General features: G+C 39.7%; 1 protein-coding gene and 1 pseudogene across 1 annotated transcript; one reads left to right on the top strand and one right to left on the bottom strand.

Moving 5' to 3' along the window:
* The first annotated feature begins 1,737 nt into the window (after positions 1 to 1,737).
* LOC127413813 (transmembrane protein 254-like) lies at positions 1,738 to 2,855 on the top strand (annotated as a pseudogene).
* Positions 2,856 to 6,834: 3,979 nt separating this feature from the next.
* LOC127414374 (L-threonine ammonia-lyase) lies at positions 6,835 to 25,042 on the bottom strand. Its single transcript, XM_051652368.1, has 11 exons — positions 24,534 to 25,042; positions 22,224 to 22,578; positions 19,766 to 19,882; positions 18,904 to 19,145; positions 16,279 to 16,444; positions 15,895 to 15,994; positions 15,590 to 15,665; positions 11,818 to 11,943; positions 9,149 to 9,316; positions 8,710 to 8,767; positions 6,835 to 7,475 (listed from the first exon to the last, which is right to left on the bottom strand). The coding sequence occupies exons 1-11, from the start codon at positions 24,647 to 24,649 to the stop codon at positions 7,377 to 7,379; spliced, it is 1,623 nt and encodes a 540-aa protein (XP_051508328.1). The 5' UTR covers positions 24,650 to 25,042; the 3' UTR covers positions 6,835 to 7,376.
* Positions 25,043 to 27,564: the final 2,522 nt, after the last annotated feature.

Below are 27,564 nucleotides of genomic sequence, written 5' to 3'. Positions count from 1 at the left end.
CATATGTTTCTGTTTGGTATAGCTTTGTTTTCGTGGTAAAAATATGTGGTGTAGACATTTTGAGTCTCTTATAATTTACTCACCCTCGTCATACCAGATGTGTATGACTTACTTTCTTCTGATGAATGATTTTTAGAAGAATAATTCAGCTCTGTTTGTCCATAAATGAAAGCCACAAATTAATGGGGTATTTATTTTTAAAGTACATAAAGGCATCTAAAAGTAATCCATAAAACTCCAGTGGTTTAATCCATGTCTTCAGAAGTGATATGATAGGTGTAAGTGAGAAACAGACCAATATTTACAGTGTCCTTTTTTACTATAAATTCTCCTCCATGACCAGTAGGTGGCGATATGTACAAAGAATGTGAATCGCTAAAACAAAAGAAGAATGTGAATGTGAAACTGGAAAATTTATAGTAAAAAAGGACTAAATATTGATCTGTTTCTCATTCACACCTATCATATCTCTTCAGAAGACATGGATTAAACCACTGGAGTCTTATGGCTTACTTTTATGCTGCATTTATGTGCTTTTGGAGCTTTAAAGTTCTGGTCACCATTCACTTTGCATTGTACGGACCTACAGAGCTGAAATATTCTTCTAAAAATCTTCATTTGTGTTCTGCAGAAGAAAGAAAGTCAAACACATCTGGGATGGCATGAGGGTGAGTAAATGATGACAGAATTTTCATTTTGGGGTGAACTATCCCTTTAACGAAAACCTAACAGGTTGGTACTTATTCTCAGTTTTCAAAACCTTTTTATTATGGTTGTATATAATCTAGTTGTGACCAAAATGTAACTTTTATTAAAGTTGCAGTTTGGTACTGATCATTTGTTTTGTTATCTGAAAAAGTATAAGTACACCATGTTTTGGTTACGTTATTTTTTAACATTTAAATGTGGTTTCCTTGAACGTTTTAAGTTGGTACTGTGCTGTAACCAAAATGCAATGTTGTGAAATGTTGGAAAAACCTTTTGTGCTTGTTCGTAAGAACTTGTAGGAAATATGGCCTACTAAATTTAATAAACCAAATGTCACTCTAAAGTTCAGAAAACTCTGTGTTTCAGATACACAAGCAAATAAATGTTACTCTTATTAAAAAATAAATAAATAAAATAAAATAAAAAACCTGCAGAAACAAGCATCAATTGAATAGCAAACAAATCATATAATTAAACTCAATAGAAATGTATCTGAAGGTCCATTAAAGAAGAAAGAGATAGTCCATGAGCCAATAGTCCAAATGATAAATGGAATTATCCTTGAAAGAATAGTCCAGAGTTCACAGTCCCAAAACAAAAACAAAAAAAACAACCCTTTCTTCTCTTGGATATCCGTAAGCAGGTAATCTACAGGTGGTTCCAAAAAGAGAAAAGAGAAGTCTGGCAACAGGCCCCAAAAACAGGTAATCCTCCAGACTGAGTGTATGTGTATGATTATGGTCCTAATGTGGCAGTGTCACAAACTTAAATTGTTTGTTTCAGTTTTTTTAGACTATTTACATGGCTTATTATGGAACTTATTTACAATAGCATCATATTTACTGTAAATTTTGACATGAATAAAAAACCAAGGCTGTGAGGGATAGACTTACAGTCTATTCCATGGGTTGTACAGTTGTTTAAAGTGTTTTGGATCGTTCCACTGATGAAACATTGAAAAAACACAAAATTTGTAGACAAAAAAAAAAAAAACCTCAGCCTCGTTTTCATTCACGCCATAAATCAGACATGGCGGTGTCAATAAGGTCTATAGCACAACCACACCAAAATAAAGCTCCACCACTGATTCAGAGAGATTTATAATTGCAATTTTGGGAAGGTTGTTTTTATTTTTCTATCATTTTTCAGTGGACAGTGTTTTGGCTGCAGAATGTTCCGTATGGCAGTCTTGGTGCTCTCGGTGCTCTGGCTATCATTATTCTGTCATGTTCTACGGGTGAGTGTCATATTGTTATGTGTCCATAATCATTTCAGACAAGTAAATGATTTAGGGCTGAAACTGTGATAACGTGTGTTACGTCCGTCTTTATTTCAGATGGTGGTTGACTTGGGTCATCCATTTGTGTGAGGCTCTTTATGCGCTAAAGGTTTGCAGGTAAGACACTTTTCTGTCCTGTGACAATAAAATGAAGCTAGTTGAGTGCTCATGTCTACCACATGTTGGCAGTAGAGCTCATTAGATGGTTGTTGAGAGACTGGCTGCATTCGGCACACTGTAACATTCCACCATTCTACTCATACTATTTTTGCTGTATATTGTATGTATACTGTGCACAGCATGAGAATGTTCTGTTGGCATGGAACACCAGGATGACCTGCTACATTATTGACAAAATCTGCAGCGTGCACTGTGTGCAATGTAATGCACTCAGCCTTTTATTTCCAGTGAGATGAATGAACTCAAAACTGCCAAGAGTTAATATAACTGTATTTCCCAGATGATAACTGGACATCACTCTCTGTATTAAAAAATGCTCGTAATGAGGTCATGTGGCATTCTTGCATACTGCTGTTTGAAATGTTTATCATTGCATTGTACAAATGGTTTAATTAACTTTTTTGTTTTTCCAAATATTTGGTGTGTACTGCACAGTGTGCAATACACAGATGATGCTACAGTATTCAGAACATAGCATGTTGCATAAACTTAGTTTGTTTATATTAGTTAGTATATTTAAATAGTTTGTATATTTAGTTCATGTGATGTGTTTGTGATGGAATGAATCAATGTTTGCAGTGATAAAGGCATTGACAGCACGTCCACATGCTTAATGTGGTTCGGTCAGACCTTCTTGTTTGGTATCACATCTCTGAGTCTTCTGCTCAAATACAAGCCTGATGATTGATCCAAACAGCAGTGACAGAATTGCATAAGAGGAAACCTCATATTCTAGATGAAGACAACAGAAGAACATTTTCTGATGAACCTCCATGTAGAACGATGACTGACACTTAGAACACTGCAGCTGTGCAGAAGAGTTTATATAATATCCAATCATATTCCTCAGCTGTAGATGGCTGTTGTTTTCTCACCTCATTGATTAGCAGTCATGTGGACGTGTGAGGAATTCTTGTTCTGAAACAGCCTTGTTACCCTTAAACTAAAATCACAGCCATCTGAGGCCGATCAACCATGGGGAATATTCTGGGTTCAATGCAATTTAAAGAAATGCAAGTGGGATGGGATGAGCCTAAATTATTTTCTGTGGAAATTAATATTATGCCACAAATGCCAGGAAGATTCCTTTAAATGATCTTAGTTAATTTTGGTACTGTATGCGTCCACATTAATCCTAATCCAGTTTGTAAATTATACGTTTGCGCCTCTCATCCACACTGAAACTGCCTTTTGCTACGCCGGAAACAGAGACCTCTAAAATTGATCTCCATAACGTATACTTTGGAAAACATTGATGTCGGGGAACTCAAAACAGAGGTTTCAAACAGATTAGTGTGGATGTGACGCAAGATGTAGATTGTCTTTGATTCTGAACTCAAACACTAAACATTCCTGATAAAGAATCTACAGTATTTACATTTCAGTTCCAGATTTCCAGATTAATCAAGAAAAAGAAAGTGGTTGCAATTCATGTTTTAAGCATTTCAGAATTTTAAGAACATGTAGGTGGTCTTTTTTTTATTTTTATTTGGAATGCCAATTCCCAATGCGCTCTAAGTCCTCGTGGTGGCGTAGTGACTCGCCTCAATCCGGGCGGCGGAGGACGAATCTCAGCGTTACCGCGGATACATAGCGTGTGTGGAGGCTTCACGCTATTCTCCGCGGCATCCACGCACAACTCACCACGCGCCCCACCGAGAGCGAGAACCACATTATAGCGACCACGAGGAGGTTACCCCATGTGACTCTACCCTCCCTAGCAACCAGGCCAATTTGGTTGCTTAGGAGACCTGGCTGGAGTCACTCAGCACACCCTAGATTCGAACTCACAAACTCCAGGGGTGGTAGCCAGTGTCTTTACCCGCTGAGATACTGAGGCCCCTGATGTAGGTGGTCTTTTTAAAGAAACATGGAGTGTTTTGAAAGCCTGATTCTTTTATGACAAATAAAGCTACAGTATGAGTGATTTTAACAAGTCATGTGCCATTTGAGATACAATTACATTATAAAAACATTAAACCAACATGGACTCAACCTAAAACTCTTGACAGATTCTTATAAGATCTACATTATTTTACCTGCTTTTAAATGAATCTGTCTGCTGAAAGTTTTTTTTTCTGGCAGTGAAAGATTTTCACTCTGGCAGTTGTGCATCAGGTTTCTAAATTCTAAAATTGAGTCAAATCAAAATCTGCTCTAGAACACCAGAAATCAATATTTGAATCTGGATGTGAGCTAGAAGAAGAGCTTCAGCAGTGAATAACCGCTTAAATTTGAGTCTGTTCCTCACACAAAGCTATCATGTGTTTTTAGAGGACACAGAATATAGAGCACAAATCATACGGATTACTTTTATGATACTTTTATTTATTTATTTATTTTCAATTTGGGCTTGACAAACATGGTCACGATGGGTGATTCTCAAAAACACATGTCAAGAAAATGTCCTGGTCTATTCTACTCCAAAATCAAAAGAAACAAATAAGAATTATATTTTGCATATAGAAAATGAAGCCTATTTTTAGTGGCATTAAGACATTATTTTCATGACAAGTATGCACATTTTGCCCCAAAATCTCATTACCGCAATGTGTAATTATTATACATTTTTAAGTTTTTATGCATAATGGTAGTATTCGCTTGGTGGTGCCTTTCATTTTTACTGATTTAAATTAAAATAATAGTAAAAATTCAATGTACAGCAGCATCGTTTTTACTATAATACAGTAAAAATGTCTGTGTTGTGGTAATGAGAATCATCAATGAAAACAATGAGAATAGTAAAAATAAAACGTTTTGGGAATTGGGGGGTAAAATGTGCTTAAGTGTCCTGGAAATAATGCCGCAATGCAAAAAGATGTCCTAAATGTAAGTTTCTTTATGCAAAAAATATTTTCATATTTATTTTTATTTATTTTTCATTGATTTTGGGGCTGAATATGACCTGCCACTTTCTTGCCAGGTTTCGTGAGAATCACCCCGCTGATCTGTCGTTGTATGGAAAACAGCAGTGTAAAGATTCACTTTTGTGTTCCACTGAAACAATAATGAGTTTGGACTGACACGAGGGTAAGTAAATGACAGAATGTTCATTTTTGGGTGACTATTCCTTTAATGCACTCTTTTGTTATTATCAGACACAGTCAGTGTTGTGGTAACGTTCTGTGAGTGTTCTCTGCAGCGGTCATGGTGTCCTCAGCTAACAGACTTACAGATTTAAACTCTAATCACTCGTCTCCCTCTACACAAACTGTCTCAAGTCTTTAATCAAGAGGAAGTCGTCATCCGCTCAAGAACGAGTCTTTAACCCTTCATCCTCAACAGCACTCGGCCCGATTTCTTTCTCATGCATATAGTTGATCAACTATTGATCTGAATTAAGAATCAATCAGTCTGGATAAACCTTTATATTACTAACCCAAAATACAACAGACATATAATACTGCTAGATTACACATCAAACACACAATCACTTTTATAAACAAACAGTTATGACTGAGATGTTTAATTTTGTGGCTCAAACATCATATGATATGGAATACAGTCTAACATGTACATTTGAAGTTATGTGTATGCCCACAAATCCATTTTAATAGAAATGTTTTTTTTCTTCATGTGACATCATTGACATTAAGTATTTATAAGACGCACGTCTCCTTTCTAAACGCTCTAAAACTCTATTTACTCAAACAGCAGTTTTAAAGTGTGTGTGTGAGTGTGTGTGTGTGTGTGTGTTTGTCTGTGAGTGTGTTTGTCTGTGAGTGTGTGTGTGTGTGAGTGAGTGTGTGAGAGTGTCTGTGAGTGTGTGTGTGTGTGAGTGAGTGTGTGTGTGTTTGTCTGTGAGTGTGTGAGGGTGCCTGTGTGTGTCAGTGTGTGAGAGTGTGAGTGTGTGTGAGTGTGTGTGTGTGTGTGTGTGTGTTTGTCTGTGAGTGTGTGTGTGTGAGAGTGTGTGTGTGAGTGTGTGTGTGTGTGTGTGTGTGTGTGTGTGTGTGTGTGTGTGTGTGTGTGTGTGTGTGTGAGTGTGTTTGTGTTTGTCTGTGAGTGTGTGAGGGTGTCTGTGTGTGTCAGTGTATGTGAGTGTGTTTGTCTGTGAGTGTGTGTGTGAGTGAGTGTGTGAGAGTGTCTGTGAGTGTGTGTGTGTGTGTGTGAGTGAGTGTGTGAGAGTGTCTGTGCATGTGTGTGTGTAAGTGAGTGTGTGAGAGTGTATGTGTCTGAGTGTGTGAGTGTGTGAGGGTGTGTGTAAGTGTGTGTGTGAGTGTGTCTGAGTGTATGTGTCTGAGTGTGAGAGTGTGTAAGTGTGTGTGTGAGTGAGTGTGTGTGAGTGTGAGAGTGTATGTGTCTGAGTGTGTGTGTGTGAATGTGTGTGTGAGCGAGTGTGTGTGAGTGTGAGAGTGTATGTGTCTGAGTGTGTGTGTGTGTGAGTGTGTGTGTGAATGAGTGTCTGTGAGTGTGTGTGTGTGTGTGTGTGTGAGTGTGTGAGGGTGTGTGTAAGTGTGTGTGTGAGTGTGTCTGAGTGTGAGAGTGTATGTGTCTAAGTGTGTGAGTGTGTAAGTGTGTGTGTGAGTGAGTGTGTGTGAGTGTGAGAGTGTATGTGTCTGAGTGTGTGTGTGTGAATGAGTGTCTGTGAGTGTGTGTGTGTGTGTGAGTGTGTGTGTGTGTGTGTGTGTGTGTGTGTGAGTGTGTTTGTGTTTGTCTTTGAGTGTGTGAGGGTGTCTGTGTGTGTCAGTGTGTGAGAGTTGGAGTGTGTGTGAGGGTGTCTGTGTGTGTGTGTGTGTGTGTGTGTGAGTGAGTGTCTGTGAGTGTGTCTTTGTGTGTGTGAGTGTGTGTGAGTGAGTGTCAGTGAGTGAGTGTCTGTGAGTGTGTGTGTGTGTGTAAGTGTGTGTGTGTGAGTGATTGTGAGAGTGTGTGTCTGAGTGTGAGAGTGTGTGTGAGTGTGAGAGTGTATGTGTCTAAGTGTGTGTGTGTGTGTGTGAGTGTGTGTGTGAGTGAGTGTGTGTGAGTGTGAGAGTGTGTGTGTCTGAATGTGTGAGTGTGTGTGTGAATGAGTGTCTGTGTGTGTGTGTGTGTGTGTGTGTGTGTGTGTGTGTGTGTGTGTGTGTGTGTGAGTGTAAGAGTGTGTGTGTCTGAGTGTGTGAGGGTGTGTGTAAGTGTGTGTGTGAGTGAGTGTGAGAGTGTATGTGTCTGAGTGTGTGAATGTGTGTGTGAGTGAGTGTGTGTGAGTGTGTCTGCGTGAGTGAGTGTCTGTTGATCATCTGTCCAGCCAGCGCAGTGATGGGTATCGGTCAGAAAGTGTCCGGCGCAGCTGACAGTTTTTAGTTTTATCACGAGTTTCAACTACACACTCCACCTGTGTGAATACAAATATTCAAAAACAGTTTTACAAATATAAAATGACAAATTGTATTCCTATGTATAAATTCATTTACAGTATATGTAGTTTTCACATGTAAACTACAAACAGTATTTGTGTCTATATCCAGATGGGTAACATGTTGTGAATGTGTTTTCCTGTATTTACAGTACATGGCACTCCAAGGTTTTTTATATTAGTTAGTGGTATCAATACAGATTTTTCAGATTTGATTATATTCTGATTCATTTGGTTCTACTTCAGTTATAATATCTATTTTGGTTATATGAAAGAAATTTCTCAGCTAATTAAAAACTAACACCAGTGCCACAACAAATTATGCAGTTCAATTGCCGTTTCTTTAAAAAAGTATTCAGGGTTCAATACAAGTTTATCTCAGTCGACAGCATTTGTGGCATATGTATGATTACCACAAAAATGTATTTCCACTCGTTTCTCCTTTTCTTTAAAAAAGCACAAATGTGTGTTCCAGTGAGACACTTACAATGGAAGTCAATGGGGTCAGTCTGTAAACATTAAAATACTCACTGTTTCAAAAGTATAGACACAAGACATAAACAATATGTGTGTTAACATGATTTTAGTCTGATAGAATCACTTACTAACCTTTTCCAATTTTACAGCTTTGTTGCCATAACGACATAAGAGCATAAACCCCTAAAATGACTGTAAAAATGACAAATTAAACAACTTTACAGCTCAAATAATACATGAGTTTTAACAGAAGAATTAATGTAATGTAAGTGCTTTTATTAAATTATAAGCTTCACATTTCTGCATTTAAATCCTCTAAAAATGGACCCCATTGACTTCCATTGTAAGTGTCTCACTGGAACACACATTTGTGCTTTTTTTTTTTAAAGAAAAGGAGCCGAAATAAATTTGTGGTAATCAACATTATGCCACAAATGATGTCGATTGATCTTAACTTGTACTGAACCCGGAATATTCCTTTAACATTTATAATGATCAACACAACCAAAACTGAAGTAAACTTTAAAGTACAGGAAAACGATTGATTGTTGGATTTGAGAATCAATATCAGCGATTAATTGTAAAATCAATCATTTTTATTTTTAATCATTTAGCAGACCCTTTATCAAAAGTAACATAAGCAATTCCTCGACAATGCCTTCAGTTCCAACAGTGAATGAATTGTTATTGTTGTATGTCAAACCATAAAATAAGTGTAAAAGCAGTGTTGTCTGACCTGTGCTTTAAAGAGCTCTGCTTTATCACTGAACCGTCTGTGACAAACATCCAGCAACCTGAGAGAGACAGAATGAGTCAGTGTCTGACTGACGTGTGAAGTGTTGTGCATTGATGCTTTGGCAGTATTGTATGAAAAACAATCATTGCAGTAAAGTGTTTTGAAATTGAAATGAAAATGGACTGAGGGAGCGAGGACAGAGGATGTCCTGATGTTCAGTCACCATTGACACACATCTGTTTAGTCTGAGATCTGAGGAAAAGCTCACAACTTTAACTGTGATTAAATGAAGCACTCATTACATTCACATGCTGCTGATGAGTTGATTGGCTGTGAGCGTAATCGTTGACTTTTCATGTATTTCCAAAAAACTCAATCAAGGGTGTATTGAAGGTTTAAATTGTGGTCAAATTCTCAGATGTATAGTGTTGTCTCTCACCTGACATCCTCTCGTGCGAGTGTGTCCAGGAGTTTGGCCATGTCTCCAGGCCAGTCCCCCAACTGCACTGTGAATCGACTGACCCGATCGTCCAGAACTAGAGCTCGTTCCACACACTGCAGAACCAGGTCCAGCTCCATATTAGCACTGCTCACCACCACTGCCACCCTAGTGCACAAAACAAAAACACTCCACAAATTATTACATACCCATTTAAGATGTTAACAGATATGTACATATTGCGCATCATTGTAAAACATCATCGTTTAAAAGTGCTGTAAGCGATCTTAGCTGTTCTGGAACTTCCACGAAAGAGAGCCCTTAAATTAGACACGCACCCCTTTCCAAAACACCGCCATACAAAGACAATATTTGCTGTTTATGAAGGGTGCGTATCAATCAGCAGGGCGGGGTCAGGACAAGAGACAGAAGAGCACATGGCAAACAACTTAACAAGAACCATGTGCTCACAACAAACACAATAGACCGGACAGAAAGAGCACATGGCAATGGAGCCATCATTGGTCATGTGCTCAAACAAACACCAAGAAAAATAGGGCACATGGCCAGGAAAACAACCAAAGCCATGCGCTCACACATAGACATAGAACATACATGTCAGGATCCTGTCACCACAATAAACCAGACTGACAAAGGTGACAGGATCCTGACATTACCCCCCCTCAAAAGGCACACCTCATGGCAAAACCAATCACAGACACGAAAACAAACTAAAACAGGCTGGAAACACAGACTAGGATGCAGCAGACAGAACCAGCCAAGGGAGGGAGGGTGTGGGGAAACCAACAGAGGCGGCACTAAGTAAGGGATGGGGCCTGGTGGACTCAGAAGAGGGTCAAGGTAGGGGGGAGGGTCTGGCAGCCTGGAAGGAGGGTTCAGGTCAGAGGCGGGGTCCGATGGCCAGGGAGGGGGTGGAGACCGGTGGCCAGGGAGGCAGCTTGAGGAACTGAGCGGGGATGAGATCAGGCCGCCTAGGGACAGGAATGTGGTCCGGCAGCCTCAGGGTAGGAGCGGGGACAAAATGGGTGGTGACTGCTGCCGAGGGACCAGACTGGGCAGCGGCCGCTGGCAAGGGCCCGGACTGGGCAATAGACACACTGGGCAGGGCAGCGGGAACGGCCGTCATCGCCTGGCCGGCAGGAATGCCAAAGAATGAGCCTGGACCATTCTTCCTCCTTCTCCGTCTCTTAGAATGGGTCATCAGAATGCTGGGGATCTGTGGGAGGGTGGTAAAGTCCACATGGGGGGAACACTTCCTGGAGCGGAAGTTCGGGCTCACCATGATGGAAAATGTGGTAAACAAAATTCCAGTAGCCCAGATTCCCCAGCTAGATTCTAACAGCCAAATGCATTTATACTAGACTGAGTTTCGTCTGGATTGAGTCTCAAACCACCTCCAGAGGGTCTGATATATATCCGTCTTGAATCCGTCTTGGAGGGCATTTACACTTGTTAATTTCATGATCGGATACCAGTCTGACCAGTACAAACATATGAAGTGACCAAGTGTAAATACCCCCTAAATTCTGAGCACATCTCCATTTATACATGAGAAAGAACTCCACATTTCCATCCAGTCACTGTGCTGCCAGATGAATGAGAATCATAAGATTATGCATAATTCAAATCATTGACAGAGCAGACATGAGAGCGGTTTCTACGTGAGAAACAAATCACTCGCGGAGCACACACGAAAACGGTTTCTGTGCAAGTACAATTTCATGCAAAATGGTCATGGGAGCGCTGAATCAAATGCACTCGTGGAGCGGGCACGAGAGCGGAAACTTTAGCAATGTTCTTCATTTAATTTAAATGGATACATAGTTTGCATCTCTTAAAAGTGATAGTTTCCATTGCAAACTAAAGCAGTAATCCATGAGAGGCTTTGTGTTCCAGTGATTTTACCACTTTAGTGGTAACAATGTTATAAGACATGCCTTGAGTGGTTCATTGCTTTAATAAAATGGTGACAGCAGCATTTCAGTTCAAGACACCAGTGTTCAGTGAACACATTTCTTAATATTAATAATCTGAATAAACAATTCTTTCGGCAAGTAAATAGGCTACCGCGTTTGCTCATTAGCCAATGCAGCAGCTTGGCACAGATGTGCATTTTAGAACTGCTTTGAACACTCATCCAATCAGACTTTAGACAGATCTGTCCATTTTATAAAGGAAAATTCCATTCCAAAAGCTTTTAAAGCTGAAGTGTGTGATTTTGATGCCACCAAATGGAATTGCACACAAAAAAAACCTTTGTTTTCAAAACAGCTTTCAGAATACGTCTCCTATCTGGCATTGATCAAACAAACAGATAGTCCCGCCCCCAATTCACGCCATTGGTCGAGTCAATGTTATTGTATCTCTTGAGACAGGACTCTCAAAACAAACAGAGGAATCCTTAAAGCACCAAAGAGACACAGTGTTTACAGTTTTCAAGAAAATGTACTTAAAAATGGCTTACTTATAGAATAAAATGTTACACACTTCAGCTTTAACTGTGTTGGGACACATTAAAGGTCATCTATACAGACTGAACAGTGTAAAATCCTCAGCTAACAGGCTTATCAGCTAAAGTGTCTCAATACTGCCCGGATAGAAAATGACCCGGTTTGGGTCTTAATAAAGGAAACGTGGGGGTCAACCACCTTTTGCCTTTAAGCTGTGGCAGTTGTCCTGCCAAGATGGCTGCCAAACCCATGGCTCCTTCCATATCGACAGTCGAGCGCTCATACTCCTGAAACCGCAACATGGCCACCAGAGCATCTGCCTCCCTGTAGAGGTAAACATCATTAAACTTTACATTATTTTACGACAGACCAGATTGAGTGAGATGTGTTGGTACAGACCAAACAACTGTTGCATGGGCACATATTGTACTGTATCACTTGAAATCTTGACTCTTTTCCAAAATGACTGATTTGAAACACTCAATGTAGCCAGATAACGCAAAGCAAAAAACACAGTCGAATCAGCTCAAAATTTATTTCAAAAGAGTTCGAGATTAGCATTTTCCAAAGCTAAACTTAAAAATATGTAGCAGTTACATTTTGGGTAAAATTGTTCACTTTAAAGGGATAGTTCACTTAAAAATGAAAATGCTCTCATTATTTAGTCCCCCTCGTGATATCCCAGATGTGTGTGACTTTCTTTCTTCACCAGAACACATATGAAGAAAAATAGTGAAATATCTCAGCTCAGTAGGTCCTTAAAATGCAAGTGAATGGAGATTTCTCTTTTGAAGCTCCAAAAGTCACAGACAGTCAGCATAAACATCATCCATACGACTCCAGCGGTTAAATTAATGTCTTCTAAAGCAGCAAGATCGCTTTTGGTGTGAAAAAGATAAATATTTAAGTACTTTTTTTTTCTCCCCTTTTCTCCCCAATTTGGAATGCCCAATTCCCAATGCACTCTAAGTCCTCGTGGTGGTGTAGTGACTCGCCTCAATCCAGGTGGTGGAGGACGAATCTCAGTTGCCTCCGCGTCTGAGACCGTCAATCCGTGCATCTTATCACGTGGCTTGTTGAGCACGTTACCACGGAGACATAGCGCGTGTGGAGGCTTCACACTATTCTCTGCAGCATCCACGCACAAATCACCACGTGCCCCACTGAGAGCGAGAGCCACATTATAGCGACCACGAGGAGGTTACCCCATGTGACTCTACCCTCCCTAGCAACCGAGCCAATTTGGTTGCTTAGGAGACCTGTCTGGAGTCACTCAGCACACCCTGGACTCCAGGTGTGATAGTCAGAATCTTTACTCGCTGAGCTACCCAGGCCCCCCATTTAAGTACTTTTTTTAACTCTAAATCATGCTTCCAGTCAATAGCGTTATGCGCATGTGACGTAATCGCATTAGCCCGTGAGACACGCGAGAACTGACACGTGCGACATGCGGAAGTGCAGCGTTGTTTACAAGTGAGAAGGAGAAACGCTGTACAGTAGCTTCGTTGGTTTTAATTTAGATCTGTATTTATCTGTTTCTTTACTCACAGTGGTGTGTTTGTGTGTTTATCTTGGATGTCTCAACCGAGAGGAGAACATTAGATTACGTCTGTAACATAACAACGTGAATACGTCACACGAGAGACCACGTGATCTCCACCCTCTCGTGAAGCTGACCGGAAGTATTGGATTATAGTTAAAAAGTACTTAAATATTGATCTTTTTCACACCTAAAGCGATCGTGTCGCTTTAAAATACATTAATTTAACCGCTGGAGTCGTATGGATGATGTTTATGCTGACTGTCTGTGATTTTTGGAGCTTCAAAAGAGAAATCTCCATCCACTTGCATTTTAAGGACCTATTGAACTGAGATATTTCACTATTTTTCTTCATATGTGTTCTGGTGAAGAAAGAAAGTCACACACATCTGGGATATCATGAGGGTGAGTAAATAATGAGAGAATTTTCATTTTTAGGTGAACTATCCCTTTAAATTAGATTGAACTATTCTTCATCAATACCTTTTAGTATAGAATGGAATATATACATATCAACATTTTTCTCATGACAATTTATTTTATTAGTGAAATTTGGGGATTGTCACATTTGGGGGTCCTTCACTGCAATTTTTTTTTTTTTCTTGCTTAGTATTTTTGTCTTGTTTTCCAATAAAAATATCTAAATATTCTATATTTACTTGACAAGCAAAATAGCATAATATATTACATGTTGTTTTCAGAGAAATCTGACAACATTTTGTAAACTTTATGCTTTAACCTCCTGAGACCCCCGTGTGACTGCTGTGTGCATTTTCCATTTTCTTTTTTGATTTGTAACTAGTAGCACCTAATAAACATGCAAAAAAAAAAAAAATTTCTAGAGCAAACAGTTTTCCTAATAATTAATGTCCTCATATGTGGACAGCGGGACTAAGTTATGAAATTTTAAATAATACCAAGTTATAGAAAGTCAGATTTTTTTCATCTAATAGTTTATTATGTGTCCAGGAGTGTTGATTATGCATGTTTTTGAGATGTTCAAAAACCATTTCAAGAATGTAAACAAAACAAAGGAATTAGAACGGTCCAAACGTATTTCCGGATCCTTTCAACAAAGTCTCTTTTTCAAGGTAAGTCAGTCCAATCGGCAGCCATCTTTGGAACGCTCTTGGGCAGTTTGGGCAGCTATTTTTCTGTGTAAACAAGACTCATGAAAGTGCAGCTCCTATCTACTTGAATAGGGAAAGACTGAAGTCTCCAAAACGGTTGGCCAAGATTACGATAAAAGAACATATTTCAAATAAGCATTAAAATCTGACAACACTGTGTGGCGGGGTGAGCAAGAGACGGAGACAGTGGGTGTGGTGTAGGCCTCAGAGAGGCATTTATTTAAAATGAATTACATGGTGTGATTTAATTGGTTTTGCAAGCCGTCTCTTTGGCTATCTTTGATTAGAATACTCATGTGACTGAGGAAGCCGCATAGGTAATAGAGACTTTTTAGGAGAGGGGAAATAAGGGGAATAAGTCGGGAAACTCGAAAAAGTGCTTAAATACGGGACCGTCCCGGGTCTGGCCACTCTAGCCAAACATGTTGAGTGATCCAAACATCATCTGCAGCCTGAAACTGAACTTTTGATCAGATTTTAGGAGTGAATGCACTTAACTGCATAGAGAGCTATAGGATGCTCCCTTGCTCCCTATTTAGTGAATGACTTAACCTCCAGTGTGCTGTCTGTCTGCACTGGTCTCAGAACAGTTTGAAATGCACCTTATTTTCATCCTAACTCCATATAAAGCCTCTGAAAGACACATTTTCCAGTTTTTGGATGAATAAATTTATTCTCAGTATAACACACAGTGAATGTAGGATTTTTATGGAAAGTTAGTTCTATTGTCCACGTACGTAGGCATTGTGTTTAACAGTGTGCCGTTTCATGATAAATCGATGCAATTTTTTAAAATGGCATATCGGATGAAACTAGAGACTCCACTCTTTTGACCCTTTAATAACAGAACTGAGATAAGTTCAGAAATTAAGCATAGCCTATAGCGAAGCCAAAACGTAATGTCCACACATGTGGACGTGGGGTCTCACGAGGTTAAACAAGAAAAAAATCTGCCGGTGGGTAAGAAAAATAAACTTGTTTTTCCCTTTTTTTTACCCCATTGGCAAATAGTTTTTTTTCTTATTTTAAGCATAAACCTAACTAATTTTAGTTAGATTTATCTGAATACAGTACATAATATATTATGCCATTTTGCTTGTCAAGTAAATATTTTGTTTTAAGAATGTTTAGTTGTTTTTTCCTGGAAAACAAGACAAAAATACTAAGTAGGAAAATGATTTTTTTTTTGCAGTGTTGACATCTACAAGAAAACCCCTGAAGTTTTACATACTCGATGAGATCTCTGCATCTGACTGGACATCTGTTGATCAATGAATCTATGGATTGAGTGTCAAAATACCTGACGGAAATGACTTTGTCCACCATTTTCTTGGCCAGCTGAAAGATATGTGTACCCAAAGAGTGATCCACTAAATCTGTGTGAAGAAGCAAACGAAAGGTCATGTCAAATCTGCTCATAAATGCCGGTTGGGCACTAAAATGCTGTCATAGAAAAGCCATGCTGGTTGACGTTTGCTTGTAAAGAGTAACAATGCTTGACCACCAGCTAGACCGGCAATAACCAGTATAAACCAGCTTGGAACAACATGTGTCCAAATGCTTTCTTGCGTCTCTGTATATTCAGTGCATTCACTCGTACTGTACCTCTGTAGAGTTTCTTATTGGGGTTACAGTACAGATCCTTAATGGGAGAGTCTGTTTTGAGTGACTGCAGTAAAAGGGGAAATTCCTCAGGTTCAACGCCCTGTGAGAAACATAACGATTGCAGGCATGAGTGAAACAACTCTGTCACGCAGACACATTCATGTATTAAACACGATTGTTTATTGCGCTTTTCCTAGTGCTCATAATCATGCACTTAGTTAATGCGTTTTAGAGATTTGCAGCACTATCAATGTATTAACTGACGTGTGCTGCTCTTATGGCAGGTTTGGTGACAGAATGATGGTGCTGTTAACTGCATGAGTTCATTTGAGGTTTAATCAACTGGAGCATGAAACTGCTGCTCAAATGATGCGTTAGACTCACTATGACAGAGATTCGAGGGTTCAGGTGTTTGATGGCAGCTGCAGTTCCTGCCAGTAGACCGCAGTGTCCGCCCGCAGGCACGATGACTGCATCCAGTTTGGGCACCTGTTCGTATATCTCCATGCCCACTGTACCCAGACCTGCCAGATACACCGCGCTGTCCTCTCTGAATAGGGCAGAGAGAGAGAGAGAGAGAGAGAGAGAGAGAGAAATGATACCTGTCCATCTGATTCTGGCCTTACGATAGATGCATAATGATAACTGATTTGATTTTCATGATTCTCGGTTCACTGCTCAAGTTTAAAGAGTGTTCTTCATGGATTCAGATTAAAAACAGGTTAAAAAACATTTTAAAAAAGGTTGACATGTTGGTTTGTATTAGGTTTGCGCCTCATTTTATATCAGACAAGTTTGGCCTCCCCTTTAAGAGAGAAAAGACTCTTTAAACATGCAACATTTGTACCTGGACAAACCTTAAAAAAGGCAACAAAAAAAAAAAAGAAAAAAGATCATATTATTAAACTAGTTATATTATTGCCTCTTTTGAGGTTTTTTTTTTTTTTTTTTTTTTGGAAAACATTTGCAGTCTCCTCTGTATTGTTATGAGACTGAACTGTAGATGTCACTTTAGGACTCACAGAAAAACCACATAATAAATAAATGCACCATAAATGAGATTTTCACATTATGTCAGTGCTGCTTGACTGTGCAAAACATCCTGCTATTATGATACAGGGTTCTGGGTGGTTGCAGTCGGTGTGCTTGGTGGTTGCTAAGGCATTTGAGATGTTTTTTAGGGTGTTTTGGGTGGTTGCTAGGGCATTTGAGATGGTTTTGATAGGTGGTTGGTAGGTTGTTCTGAGTGGTTGCTATGGGTGTTCTGGGTGGTTGTTAGGGTATTTTGGGTGGTTGCTAGGGCATTTTGGATTGTTGCTAAGGGTGTTCTGGGTGGTTGCTAGGGTGTTTTGGGTGGTTGCAAGGGCATATTAGGTGGTTGCTAGGTTATTCTGCATGGTTGATATGGGTGTACTGGGTGGTTGCTAGGGTGTTTTGGGTGGTTGCTATGGGTGTACTGAGTGGTTGCTAGGGTGTTTTGGATGGTTGCTAAGGCATTTGAGATGGTTTTTTTAGGTTGTTGTTAGGTTGTTCTGAGTGGTTGCTATGGGTGTTCTGGGTGGTCGTCAGGGTGTTTTGGGTGGTAGGGCATTTTGGATTGTTGCTAAGGTTGTTTTGGGAGGTTGCTATTGGTGTACTGAGTGGTTGCTAGGGCATTTTGGGTGGTTGCTATGGGTGTTCTGGCTGGTTACATTCAGTGTACTCAGTGGTTGCTAGGGCATTTGAGATGTTTTTTTAGGGGGTTTTGGGTGGTTGGTTGGTTGTTCTGTGTGGTTGCTAGGTTATTCTGCATGATTGCTATGGGTTTACTGGGTGGTTGCTCTGGGTGTACTGGATGACTGCTAGGGCATTTGAGATGGTTGTTAGGGGTATTTTGTTGCTTGCAATGGGTGTTCTGGGTGGATGCTAGGGCATTTGAAATGATTTCCTCTGGGGTTTTGGGTGGTTGGTAGGTTGTTCTGAGTGGTTGCTACGTTATTCTGCATGGTTGCTATGGGTTTACTGGGTGGTTTCTCTGGGTGTACTGGGTGGCTGCTAGGATATTTGAGATGGTTGTTAGGAGTTTTTTGGTGCTTGCTATTGGTGTTCTGGCTGGTTGCTATGGGTGTTCTAAGTGGTTGTTAGGTTGTACTGGGTTGTTACTATGGGGGTTCTGGGTGGTTGCTATGGGGTTCTAGGTAGTTGTTAGGGGGATCTGGGTGGTTAATAGGTTGTTCTGGGTGGTTGCTAGGAGGTTCTGCTAGAGAGTCCTTGGTGGTTGCTAGGTTGTCCTGGGTGGTTGCTAGAGAGTCCTTGGTGGTTGCTGTGGGGGTTCAGGGTGGTTGTTAGGTTGTTCTGAGTAGTTGCTAGAACACTTCTTGTCTGTTGCTAGTGTGTTCTGGGTGGTTAATAGGGCATATCTAGGTGATTACTAAGGTGTTCTGAGGAGTTGCCACAGCATTGCTTAGTGGTTGCTAGGGTGATTTGTAAGGTTGCTAGGCCACTGCAAATTGGTTGCTAGTGTGTTCTAGGATGCCACCAGGGTGTTTATATGCAGTTACTAAGGTGTTCTGGAAGGGTTGCTAGGGAATTGCTTGGTGGTTGCTAGGTGAATACTCAGTTAGAAAATGACTTTTTGCAGTGTATGACATCAAAATATGCACTGCTCTTGTGACATGGACAAAAATGGTGCTTGCATGTGCACAGCTCATTGCCACAATTCTAGTGTGTTGTGGGTGGTTGCCACTAGGGCATTAGTATGTGGTTGTTAGGGTCTTGTGGTTGATTGCTAGGTGATTGTTTACTGGCTGAAGTGAAAAGAGTCCTGCACCCTCAAGTCTGTGATATTCTATAGACTCTAGATATGACTGGAGTCCCTCCATCAATGTAAGTTTATGGGTTTGGGAAAGTTTAATACTTAGTGTTAGGGGTTAGTTCAGATCACTATAAGTAAAAATAGTAGTGATGCTTGACTTAACAAACAGTACTAATGAAAGATCAGAAGAATGTAAGTATTTTAATATTACTCACTCCTCTAGACACAGGTATCCGTTCTCTTTGGCGAGGTGCCGTGCGTGGTTCGTAGAGTCTCGGGCAGTGCTGCCATATGAGATCACCATGGCGCCATAGTCTCTGTACATACGAAGGCGTGGAGGAGAACTATATGCCGGCATGATGACAAACACTGGAATTCTCATCTCCACGGCATGATATGCCACGGCCATTGAGAAGTTACAGTCTGTGGCCACAATCACACCTTTCCTCTGCTGCTCCTAAAACAAAACATCTCAGATTTTATATACTGTTAAATCAGTGTTGGGCAGAACTTTATAAAAACAGACATTACAGTCACCCCAAAAAGTATTTCCATGGACACTCTAAAACGTGTGAATGCCATTGCATTAAAAACAAAATATGTTGTGTCTCAAATGCTGCTGGATCATTTCTCAGAACTAATATCACTTTTGTGAGTGATTTTGGTCAATGACTGTGAATGAACTGTTGTTTTGTAGTGAGTTGTAGTGGATGTATGAAGTCAGTTTCCCTCAAGTACACACAGGTGTCCTAACAGAGGAACCACAGGTGGAGTTTAGCACATTCACTAAGTGTCACAATACTGCATGTCTTTATTTTCAGCACTACTCTATATCTATTGTTTATCACTTTATAAGCATAAACTTAACTTGTCAAATGTTTTGTTTAAATAGTGTGCTTGCACCATCTTTCTCTAAAAGAAAAGCCATATGCTTTGATATTTTATATCATGCAATGACTTTAAGATGTGGATTCATTTTCTCAGTAAAGCTCTCCTAACACCCATTGTAATTAGTTGCCTGTTATTGATGTGTTTTTGTAAATTTGTTAATAATGCTTGATCTGATTTCATCATTACCTGTTTGAGTGAGGACAGCAGATAGAGAACACCTCTTTCCTTCACGGAACCAGTGTAATGGAGATGCTCTTTTTTCAGATAGATTTCCATCCCGTACTGTTTGGACAGCCGAGAGTACTGAGGACAGAATACAAATGTTTATAGACTGGACCAGAGTTTGACAAAGACTTGTCTATTTAAGACTGTTGTGTGTAATTCTAGCAAATGTTTCTCATTTTTAGGTTATAAAACCAAAATGATCAAGGCAGGGGAATAACTTTCAACAAATAGATCCAAATTCGCTATGCCGTAAAACAGCATAACACCCAAACTTAATATTCCCTCAGACAAACCATGTGGTGTAACTATATCCAGTATGTTCAGAGGATGGCTTTAGCATGCTGGAAATAAAAAAGCATCTTTAACTGACCTATGGGGGTTAGCTGGCCTCTCAGCCTGGCCAAGATGGTTAGTTTGGTTCGTTTTGATGGTTTTAGAGGGGTTTTGGGCACTTGGCAACTAGAGACCAGCTGGCTGAGAAGCTGAACCAGCTGAAAACGAGCTTGGACAGGCTGGGAGACCAGGTAAACCACCTTAAACCAGTTAAGACCAGCGAACCACCTTAGGCCTGTTTAAGCTACACTTAAATGCAATGCGGAAGCAATCTGATCCAGAACGCACAAAAATGAAGTATACCTGAGCCTTAGAGGTAATAATAAAAAAGTACAATTACTTTGTTACTGTACTTAAGTACAATTCTTAAATATTTCTGTTGACTTTTACTTCTCTACAGTGTGAATAAAAAATGTATACTTTCACTCCGATACTATCTTTCTCCAGACCCTTTAATTGCTTCAGCGACTGAACACCATGATAAATATCACAGCTGCAAATGTAAATTGCATTCAGCTTGGTGATAGTGATGTCTAAATCGCAAATTAATTGTTTGAGTTGAATCTTTTGAATTTGATCCTTTTGAATCAGTCAAATGGGTTCCAAAGGAGGACTTAACGATTTGTTTAGCAAATATGTTCGCAAAAAAGGGAACATCGCACACCATATAAATAAATACAACTTTTGATTTTTTTAAATGTATTAGTAAATGCTGCAAAAGTATTGTTCACTAATGTTAACAAATTGAAACCTATTGTAAAGTGTATATATAAACAAATACAACAATAATATTTGCTAAACACATTTAACCTGAAACAATTAACTAAAAGTCATTTACATGTACTTTTAATACTTGGGTACATTTAATATGAGTTACTTTAATACTTTAACTTACTATCATATTTTTCATATTAACTACTTGAGTCGATTTCAATGATTGGGAATTTCATACAACACTGGCTTATTTTCTTACTAAGCAATTTTTTGTTATTTTATGGAACAAATATATATCTAAACATCCTTAAAACAATATTTTATTATTATTATTAATTAGCAGAATAACATGAGATATTAAGTCTTCTTTTAAGAAAAAAATAAAATAAATTAGGAAGGGTTTATGTTTAAAACAAGAAAAAATTTTTGCAAACCAGGTTAGAAAACTAAACTTGTTTTCCCTTTGAATCGTATTTTATTTACCTCATTAGCTAATTGTTTTTTTCTTGTTAGAAGCATAAATGTTACAAAACTTTGTTAGGTATTTCTGAAAACAAGGCAAAATATTTTGTCATTTTGTTTTTCAAGTAAATGTATCTTGTTATAAGATTTATTTATTTTTTTTCTTGGAAAACAAGACAAAATATTGTTTGCAGTGTTTTTTTGTTTGTTTTTTCAGCAGGGCACATTCCTAACTGAATATCTGCAGAAACTTTCACTGTGTCTGCTGTTACCTTCTGAGTTTGATCAAACGTAGATATTTTATTATTTTTATTTTTTTTATTGTATCCTTTTTTCTCCCAATTTGGAATGCCCAATTCCCACTACTTAGTAGGTCCTCGTGGTGGCACGGTTGCTCACCTCAATCTGGGTAGTGGAGGACGAGTCTCAGTTGCCTCCACTTCTGAGATCGTCAGTCCGTGCATCGTATCACGTGACTCGTTGTGCATGACACCGTGGAGACTCACAGCATGTGGAGGCTCATGCTACTCTCCACGATCCACACACAACTTACCACACGCCCCATTGAGAGCGAGAACGACTAATCATGACCACGAGGAGGTTACCCCATGTGACTCTACCCTCCCTAGCAACTGGGCCAATTTGGTTGCTTAGGAGACCTGGCTGGAGTCACTCAGCACACCCTGGATTCGAACTCACGACTCCAGGTGTGATAATCAGCGTCAATACTCGCTGAGATACCCAGACCCCAAACGTAGATATTTGAGTGTTATTGTGAATGTTTATGTTGGGCTGAAGTTTGGTATGTCAGACTGGGAATGTGTTTTTATGATTGATTGTTGGTTTAGTGGCTATATGAGGTAGAATGACTCGTTCTTGAGGTCTGCGAGTAATTGTGTGAGGAACATACGGTGCAGGGCGTTTTCTGAATTCCTGACTGTTGGAGTTTAAATGCAGCAGCGCTGATGTCCTCAAAGCGCAGATACTCAGGTGGAGGTTTAGATGCAGACTTGCTCTCACTGCCTTTCTTAACGGAAGGTTTCGGTGTAGACATTAACTGGACCTCAGCTGGTTCCGTAACTTTGGTCTCAAAGACCTTCACATCTCCATTGAGGTATTCTTCAGCTCCAAAATCTTTGAGGCGTTCTGGGCAGATAAGAGTTGAGCGGCGGCCCACGCGGCCATTACCAATGTGCCCGTCTTTGTGGCACGGGCCGCTGTGGAAGGAGCAGTCTGGTTTGGTGGAGCCTCTCCGTTGCTCCATACTGTTGAAAGAACACAAATGGACTATAGTCAGAACTCTGTTGAAATTCTTTATTAGTGACTTCGAGAACTAAAGGATTGACCGCCAAAACACTGTATGATACCTCACAGGTATACACTTATGATCTTCAGAGACCAGTAGGACTTCACCTAAATAGTCTGTGAGTGTGTGTGTGTGTGTGTGTGTGTGTGTGTGGGGGGGGGGGGGTAGGCTTTTGTCAGGGGGGCCGCGGTAGCCACAGGTGTTGTACGATGAGTTCGGCTGAAACTGCGCAAACTGAACCTGGAACCAGCAGCGGGAGAGAGACACGCCTTAAATAATAATATTATTTAATACTCAGTAAAGTATTATTATTTAATTTGATAAGCATGCACTTCCATTAAATATATATTTTTGAATAAAATATTTAGATGTAGTTAGAGACAATATTATTAAAATAAAACATTTCAATTACAGTTTTTTAAATGCATATAATCAGTGACAGTGTGTACAGTACGTAGCATATGTATCCAACATAATTCTGTATTTTCAGCATGCAGAATTATTAGCTAATATTTCCATTTGGTGTCACCATTGCCCTGTTCTGGGCTGATCTTTAGTCCCAGCACATCTCTGATGGATCATATAGCACTATTAAGAACAGTACTACAGTACAACAGCTACATTTTAAAGGAAAGGAACTGTTTTGCGTTTTTCTTTAAAGTAATAATAATAAAAAAGTTCAATCTTAACTTTTATTGATTCAGGCTTAGTTTAAAGAATCATAAACCGAACCAAACCATGAGTTAAGTATCATGAACCAAACCAAATCGTGAGACGAGTGAATCGTTACACCCATAACAGTAATGCAAGAATGCATGTTAATATGCACGACTGGACTGTACGCTTGCAATGCATTGTCCTAGCAATCATGTGTCTGCATTTAACAAATGGAGAAGAACCAACAAAGGATCTTTTTCTTGCAAACATTTCTAATTCCATCTAAACACTATGCTATTCAGAAAATTATGGAACATATCTATCTACTGTAAGAGTACTCGTGTATTCCCATAAAATAAGCACTATGCTTGTAGAGAGTACTATAGTCCAACACAGAAGAGTCACAGTATTGTCGGTACATTGTAGCTGGTGATGACATCAGCAGGTGAAGTAAAGTGAGTTAGGTGCCAGTTTTCAGTGTGATCTCTTTCTGGCCTTCTCCTGTAGCTCTAAGATCTATTAATATCTCAGATCTACTTGATCCTACAAGTCTGACCTCTTACCCATTCTCACTGCAACCACAATCTCTCTCTATTCCATTTTTAGAGAACTAAGCCTTGCAAGAACCCCTCAGAATCCCCGCAATGAAGGATGATTTCTTCCAATACTGTTTTCTGTCTCTGCTTCACTTTACTGTGGCAGGAAGAGGAGAATGAAGGTGAAGAAGAGGTACATGCTTGGAAGAGCTGCAGGAACGTGTCATAATCACAGTTTGTCTGTGAGCTGTAGGGATTAAGGGAGAGAATTGGGATGCTACAGATGAAGAGAGATCTGGTGTGAGAGATCTACAAGAGAACGAATGGGAACATTTGGGAGTTGAGGAGGATACACCCTCTTTGAAGCTCCACCAGAAGTTCTTAGATCAGGATGAGGAATTGCAACTTTAGACGTACAAGGTTCTTGGATGTATTCTGTTGCTTTAGTGCATGATAGAGCTTGATTTCTTTGACAGAATGCTGCCTCTTTAGAGGTTGCAGGTTTGGGTGTCTCAAGGGTTTTTCAGGAGCAGGAACTGGATGAAAGAACCACAGGATGGGAGGGAAAAACAAAGGAGTTGCTACACGTTCTCTAGTGGAAGCCACAGATTCACTCAGTTGTCCAAACTCTTCCACTGCCTCTAAACTAACACATCTATCAGACTTGAGGGGAACCTGTGGAGAAGAGGATGTTTGAGACTCAGGTTGTGCCGCTTCCCACCTCTGCCAGAAGGGATCATATTCCTCGCTGTCACTGAAGCGCCTCCTCGTCTCTTGTGGTGGCGCTGAGCCATCATTTGCAAAGTTAGCATAAAAAAACTGAGCCGCAAAATTCATCCTGGGTTTTACAAAAGCAGTCCTCAGATACTCTCTGATGAAGACGTCCCTTCTCTTGTATTTGTCTTAGTTGAGCCCGAACAGGAGACAGTGTCCTGTCCTCTTGTCCAGTCGTCCTAAACACCGTTGGCTCATTGCTCAGGATTATTTAAGGAGGGATTATCCATAATCACACGCTAGCATCCCTCACAACCTTTGCACTCCTTCAAGACTCCACCTACAGCTCTATTCGTGTGTCATACCAGGTGTAAACCCTCCTCTCACGTGGTATAATCGGACTCTCTAAAGGGATAGAGGAGGACTTAATGGTTACCTGGTAATAATGATCCCAGACTCCATCAGAAGGGCTGGAGGCTCCAGGGGGGAAAGTGCTGCAGTAGTGAGCCGCACAGAACAGGCCAAATCCTCATCAGACAAGATCAGAGATCAGGAGTCACCTCTAGGCTCTCATGGAAACTCTCAAGCTGACTCACTTTGATTCATATGAATGTCATCAGAGGTACAAAAACCATACACTCTAAAAAATGCCAGGTTATGTTTTAAACCAAAACGCTGGCTTGAGTCTGTTGGGATATTTTCACAGTGGTGGGTTGTTTTTAACCCAATTCTGCTGGGTTAGTGGCTGCGTCAATGACAGTAGAAATCATATGCACCCTCTCACAACCAACCCAAGTTGCTGGGTCAAAATTAGGGATGGTTATTTGGTTAACCATTTGACGCACCTGTATTCAAATACCAAAATCACTTTTCAGTTATTCTACACTTGAGGTGTTCAACCTGACCCAAGCCCGACGGGACCCGCCAAACCGTCGGTTTTCGAGTCAGTTTTTCAAGTATGAGACGAGCTAGGGGCTGTTAACTAGTTATTTTGCATGCTTCTGCGCTGTTTTAAAATTATTTTTCTATCTAAACATGCACTGGATGGATGTCTTTGACCGTTGCGCCGCATCACAATGTTATTTTTTTTCAGCATCTTCTGAAATTTTAGACACTGTGCCAGATTTTAAAAGAACTTCAGTATTTTTGAAAGCATCTCGAGACACCTGCATTGTGTTGCATTTATTGCACTGCACCTTGCTTTTTTAGTGTCACATGATTCCTGTCACACATTCCTATAACACTGTTACACATGATTCCAGATAGTTTTTCACCTGGCAAAGTTTTAGCACTAAAAATGAAAGCATCCAGAGCACACATCGGGTTTGGCACTTAAATTAACTTACATTTTATTAAGCAGAATACTATGTTGCTGGCAGTGATAGTTTGATTATTATTGTTTGACTTTAATGAGAGTGATTTTATCATTTGAAGATCTATGTATTATGCTCATAGCTCACTGTGGACTAATTTGAATAGAGTTTGACACATATTCATTGCAATAGACTTTCTTTATTCCTGAGCCCTGAATCCTGACAAAGAACCGATTCACCATTTGTGAACCTTGCAGTTATCCAAAAATTACAAATGGTTACCGTGCACATCCCTTGTCAAAATAACCCACTGCTGGTTTATCTATGCCAAACTGGACAAAACCACTGTCATTTTGTCTCCTGTCCAGAGAGGAAACGTCCAGAGGGGAAACGTCCTGAATGAAATTAAGGTTTGTGTTCATTTTTGTTTCTATCAAGTCATTACTGTAGAGATAGGAACAACTTCTACATCATCCTTTTTTTTTTTTTTTAGTTACTTTTTTGTTCTGAAACAAAACCTTGCTTGGCAGCTCACTTCATGTCTTGTAGGGTCGCTGGGTTTGCACAAATGCAGATGTAAACAATGTCTACACTCAGAGGGAGAGACCTGACTGTTTAAACATGGCTGGGTTAAAAAGAACCAATTAGGCAATATAAAGAGTACTGTGCAAAATTCTTAGGCACATTTGATGTTTTATAAAATCATTTGTCTTAAGATGGTTATTTTATATCTTCTGCTTTAGTGTGCCAATAGAAAATAGCAATTTCCAAGAATTCAAACAACAAACAACATATACACTGGCTGCCAAAATTTTGGAATAATGTACAGATTTTGCTCTTATGGTAAGAAATTGATACTTTTATTCACCAAAGTGGCATTCAGCTGATCACAATGTATAGTCAGGACATTAATAATGTGAAAAATGAATATTAGAATTTGAAAAACATGTTCAGAACTTCTTAAACTACTTCAAAGAGTTCTCATCTAAAAATCCTCCATGTGCAGCAATGACAGCTTTGTAGATCCTTGTTATTCTAGCTGTCAGTTTGTCCAGATACTCAGGTGACATTTCACCCCACACTTCCTGTAGCACTTGCCATAGATGTGTCTGTCTTGTCGGGCACTTCTCACGCACCTTACAGTCTAGCTGATCCCACAAAAGCTCAATGGGGTTAAGATCCATAACACTCTTTTCCAATTATCTGTTGTCCAATGTCTGTGTTTCTTTGCCCACTCGAACCTTTTCTTTTTGTTTTTCTGTTTCAAAAGTGGCTTTTTCTTTGCAATTCTTCCCATAAGGCCTGCACCCCTGAGTCTTCTCTTTACTGTTGTACATGAAACTGGTGTTGAGCGGGTAGAATTCAATGAAGCTGTCAGCTGAGGACATGTGAGGCGTCTATTTCTCAAACTAGAGACTCTGATGTACTTATCCTCTTGTTTAGTTGTACATCTGGTCTTCCACATCTCTTTCTGTCCTTGTTAGAGTCAGTTGTTCTTTGTCTTTGAAGACTGTAGTGTACATCTTTGTATGAAATCTTCAGTTTTTTGGCAATTTCAAGCATTGTATAGCCTTCATTCCTCAAAACAATGATTGACTGATGAGTTTCTAGAGAAAGCTGTTTCTTTTTTGCCATTTTTGACCTAATATTGACCTTAAGACATGCCAGTCTATTGCATACTGTGGCAACTAAAAAACAAACACAAAGACAATGTTAAGCTTCATT

Source organism: Myxocyprinus asiaticus, chromosome 23 (assembly GCF_019703515.2).
Source record: "Myxocyprinus asiaticus isolate MX2 ecotype Aquarium Trade chromosome 23, UBuf_Myxa_2, whole genome shotgun sequence".
Taxonomy (NCBI): Eukaryota; Metazoa; Chordata; class Actinopteri; order Cypriniformes; family Catostomidae; genus Myxocyprinus; species Myxocyprinus asiaticus.
This window is presented reverse-complemented; position numbering and strand designations above follow the sequence as displayed.

What these genes read in the sequence shown, in the direction of transcription:
- LOC127414374 (XM_051652368.1), bottom strand. Translation starts at nt 24,649, where the DNA reads ATGAATTTTGCGGCTCAGTTTTTTTATGCTAACTTTGCAAATGATGGC. An exon ending in TTCAGAAAACGCCCTGCACC is followed by an intron (nt 19,883 to 22,223) that starts GTATGTTCCTCA and finishes TTCTGTCCTCAG; the next exon opens with TACTCTCGGCTGTCCAAACA. An exon ending in CCACAGCTTAAAGGCAAAAG is followed by an intron (nt 9,317 to 11,817) that starts GTGGTTGACCCC and finishes TTTGTGCACTAG; the next exon opens with GGTGGCAGTGGTGGTGAGCA.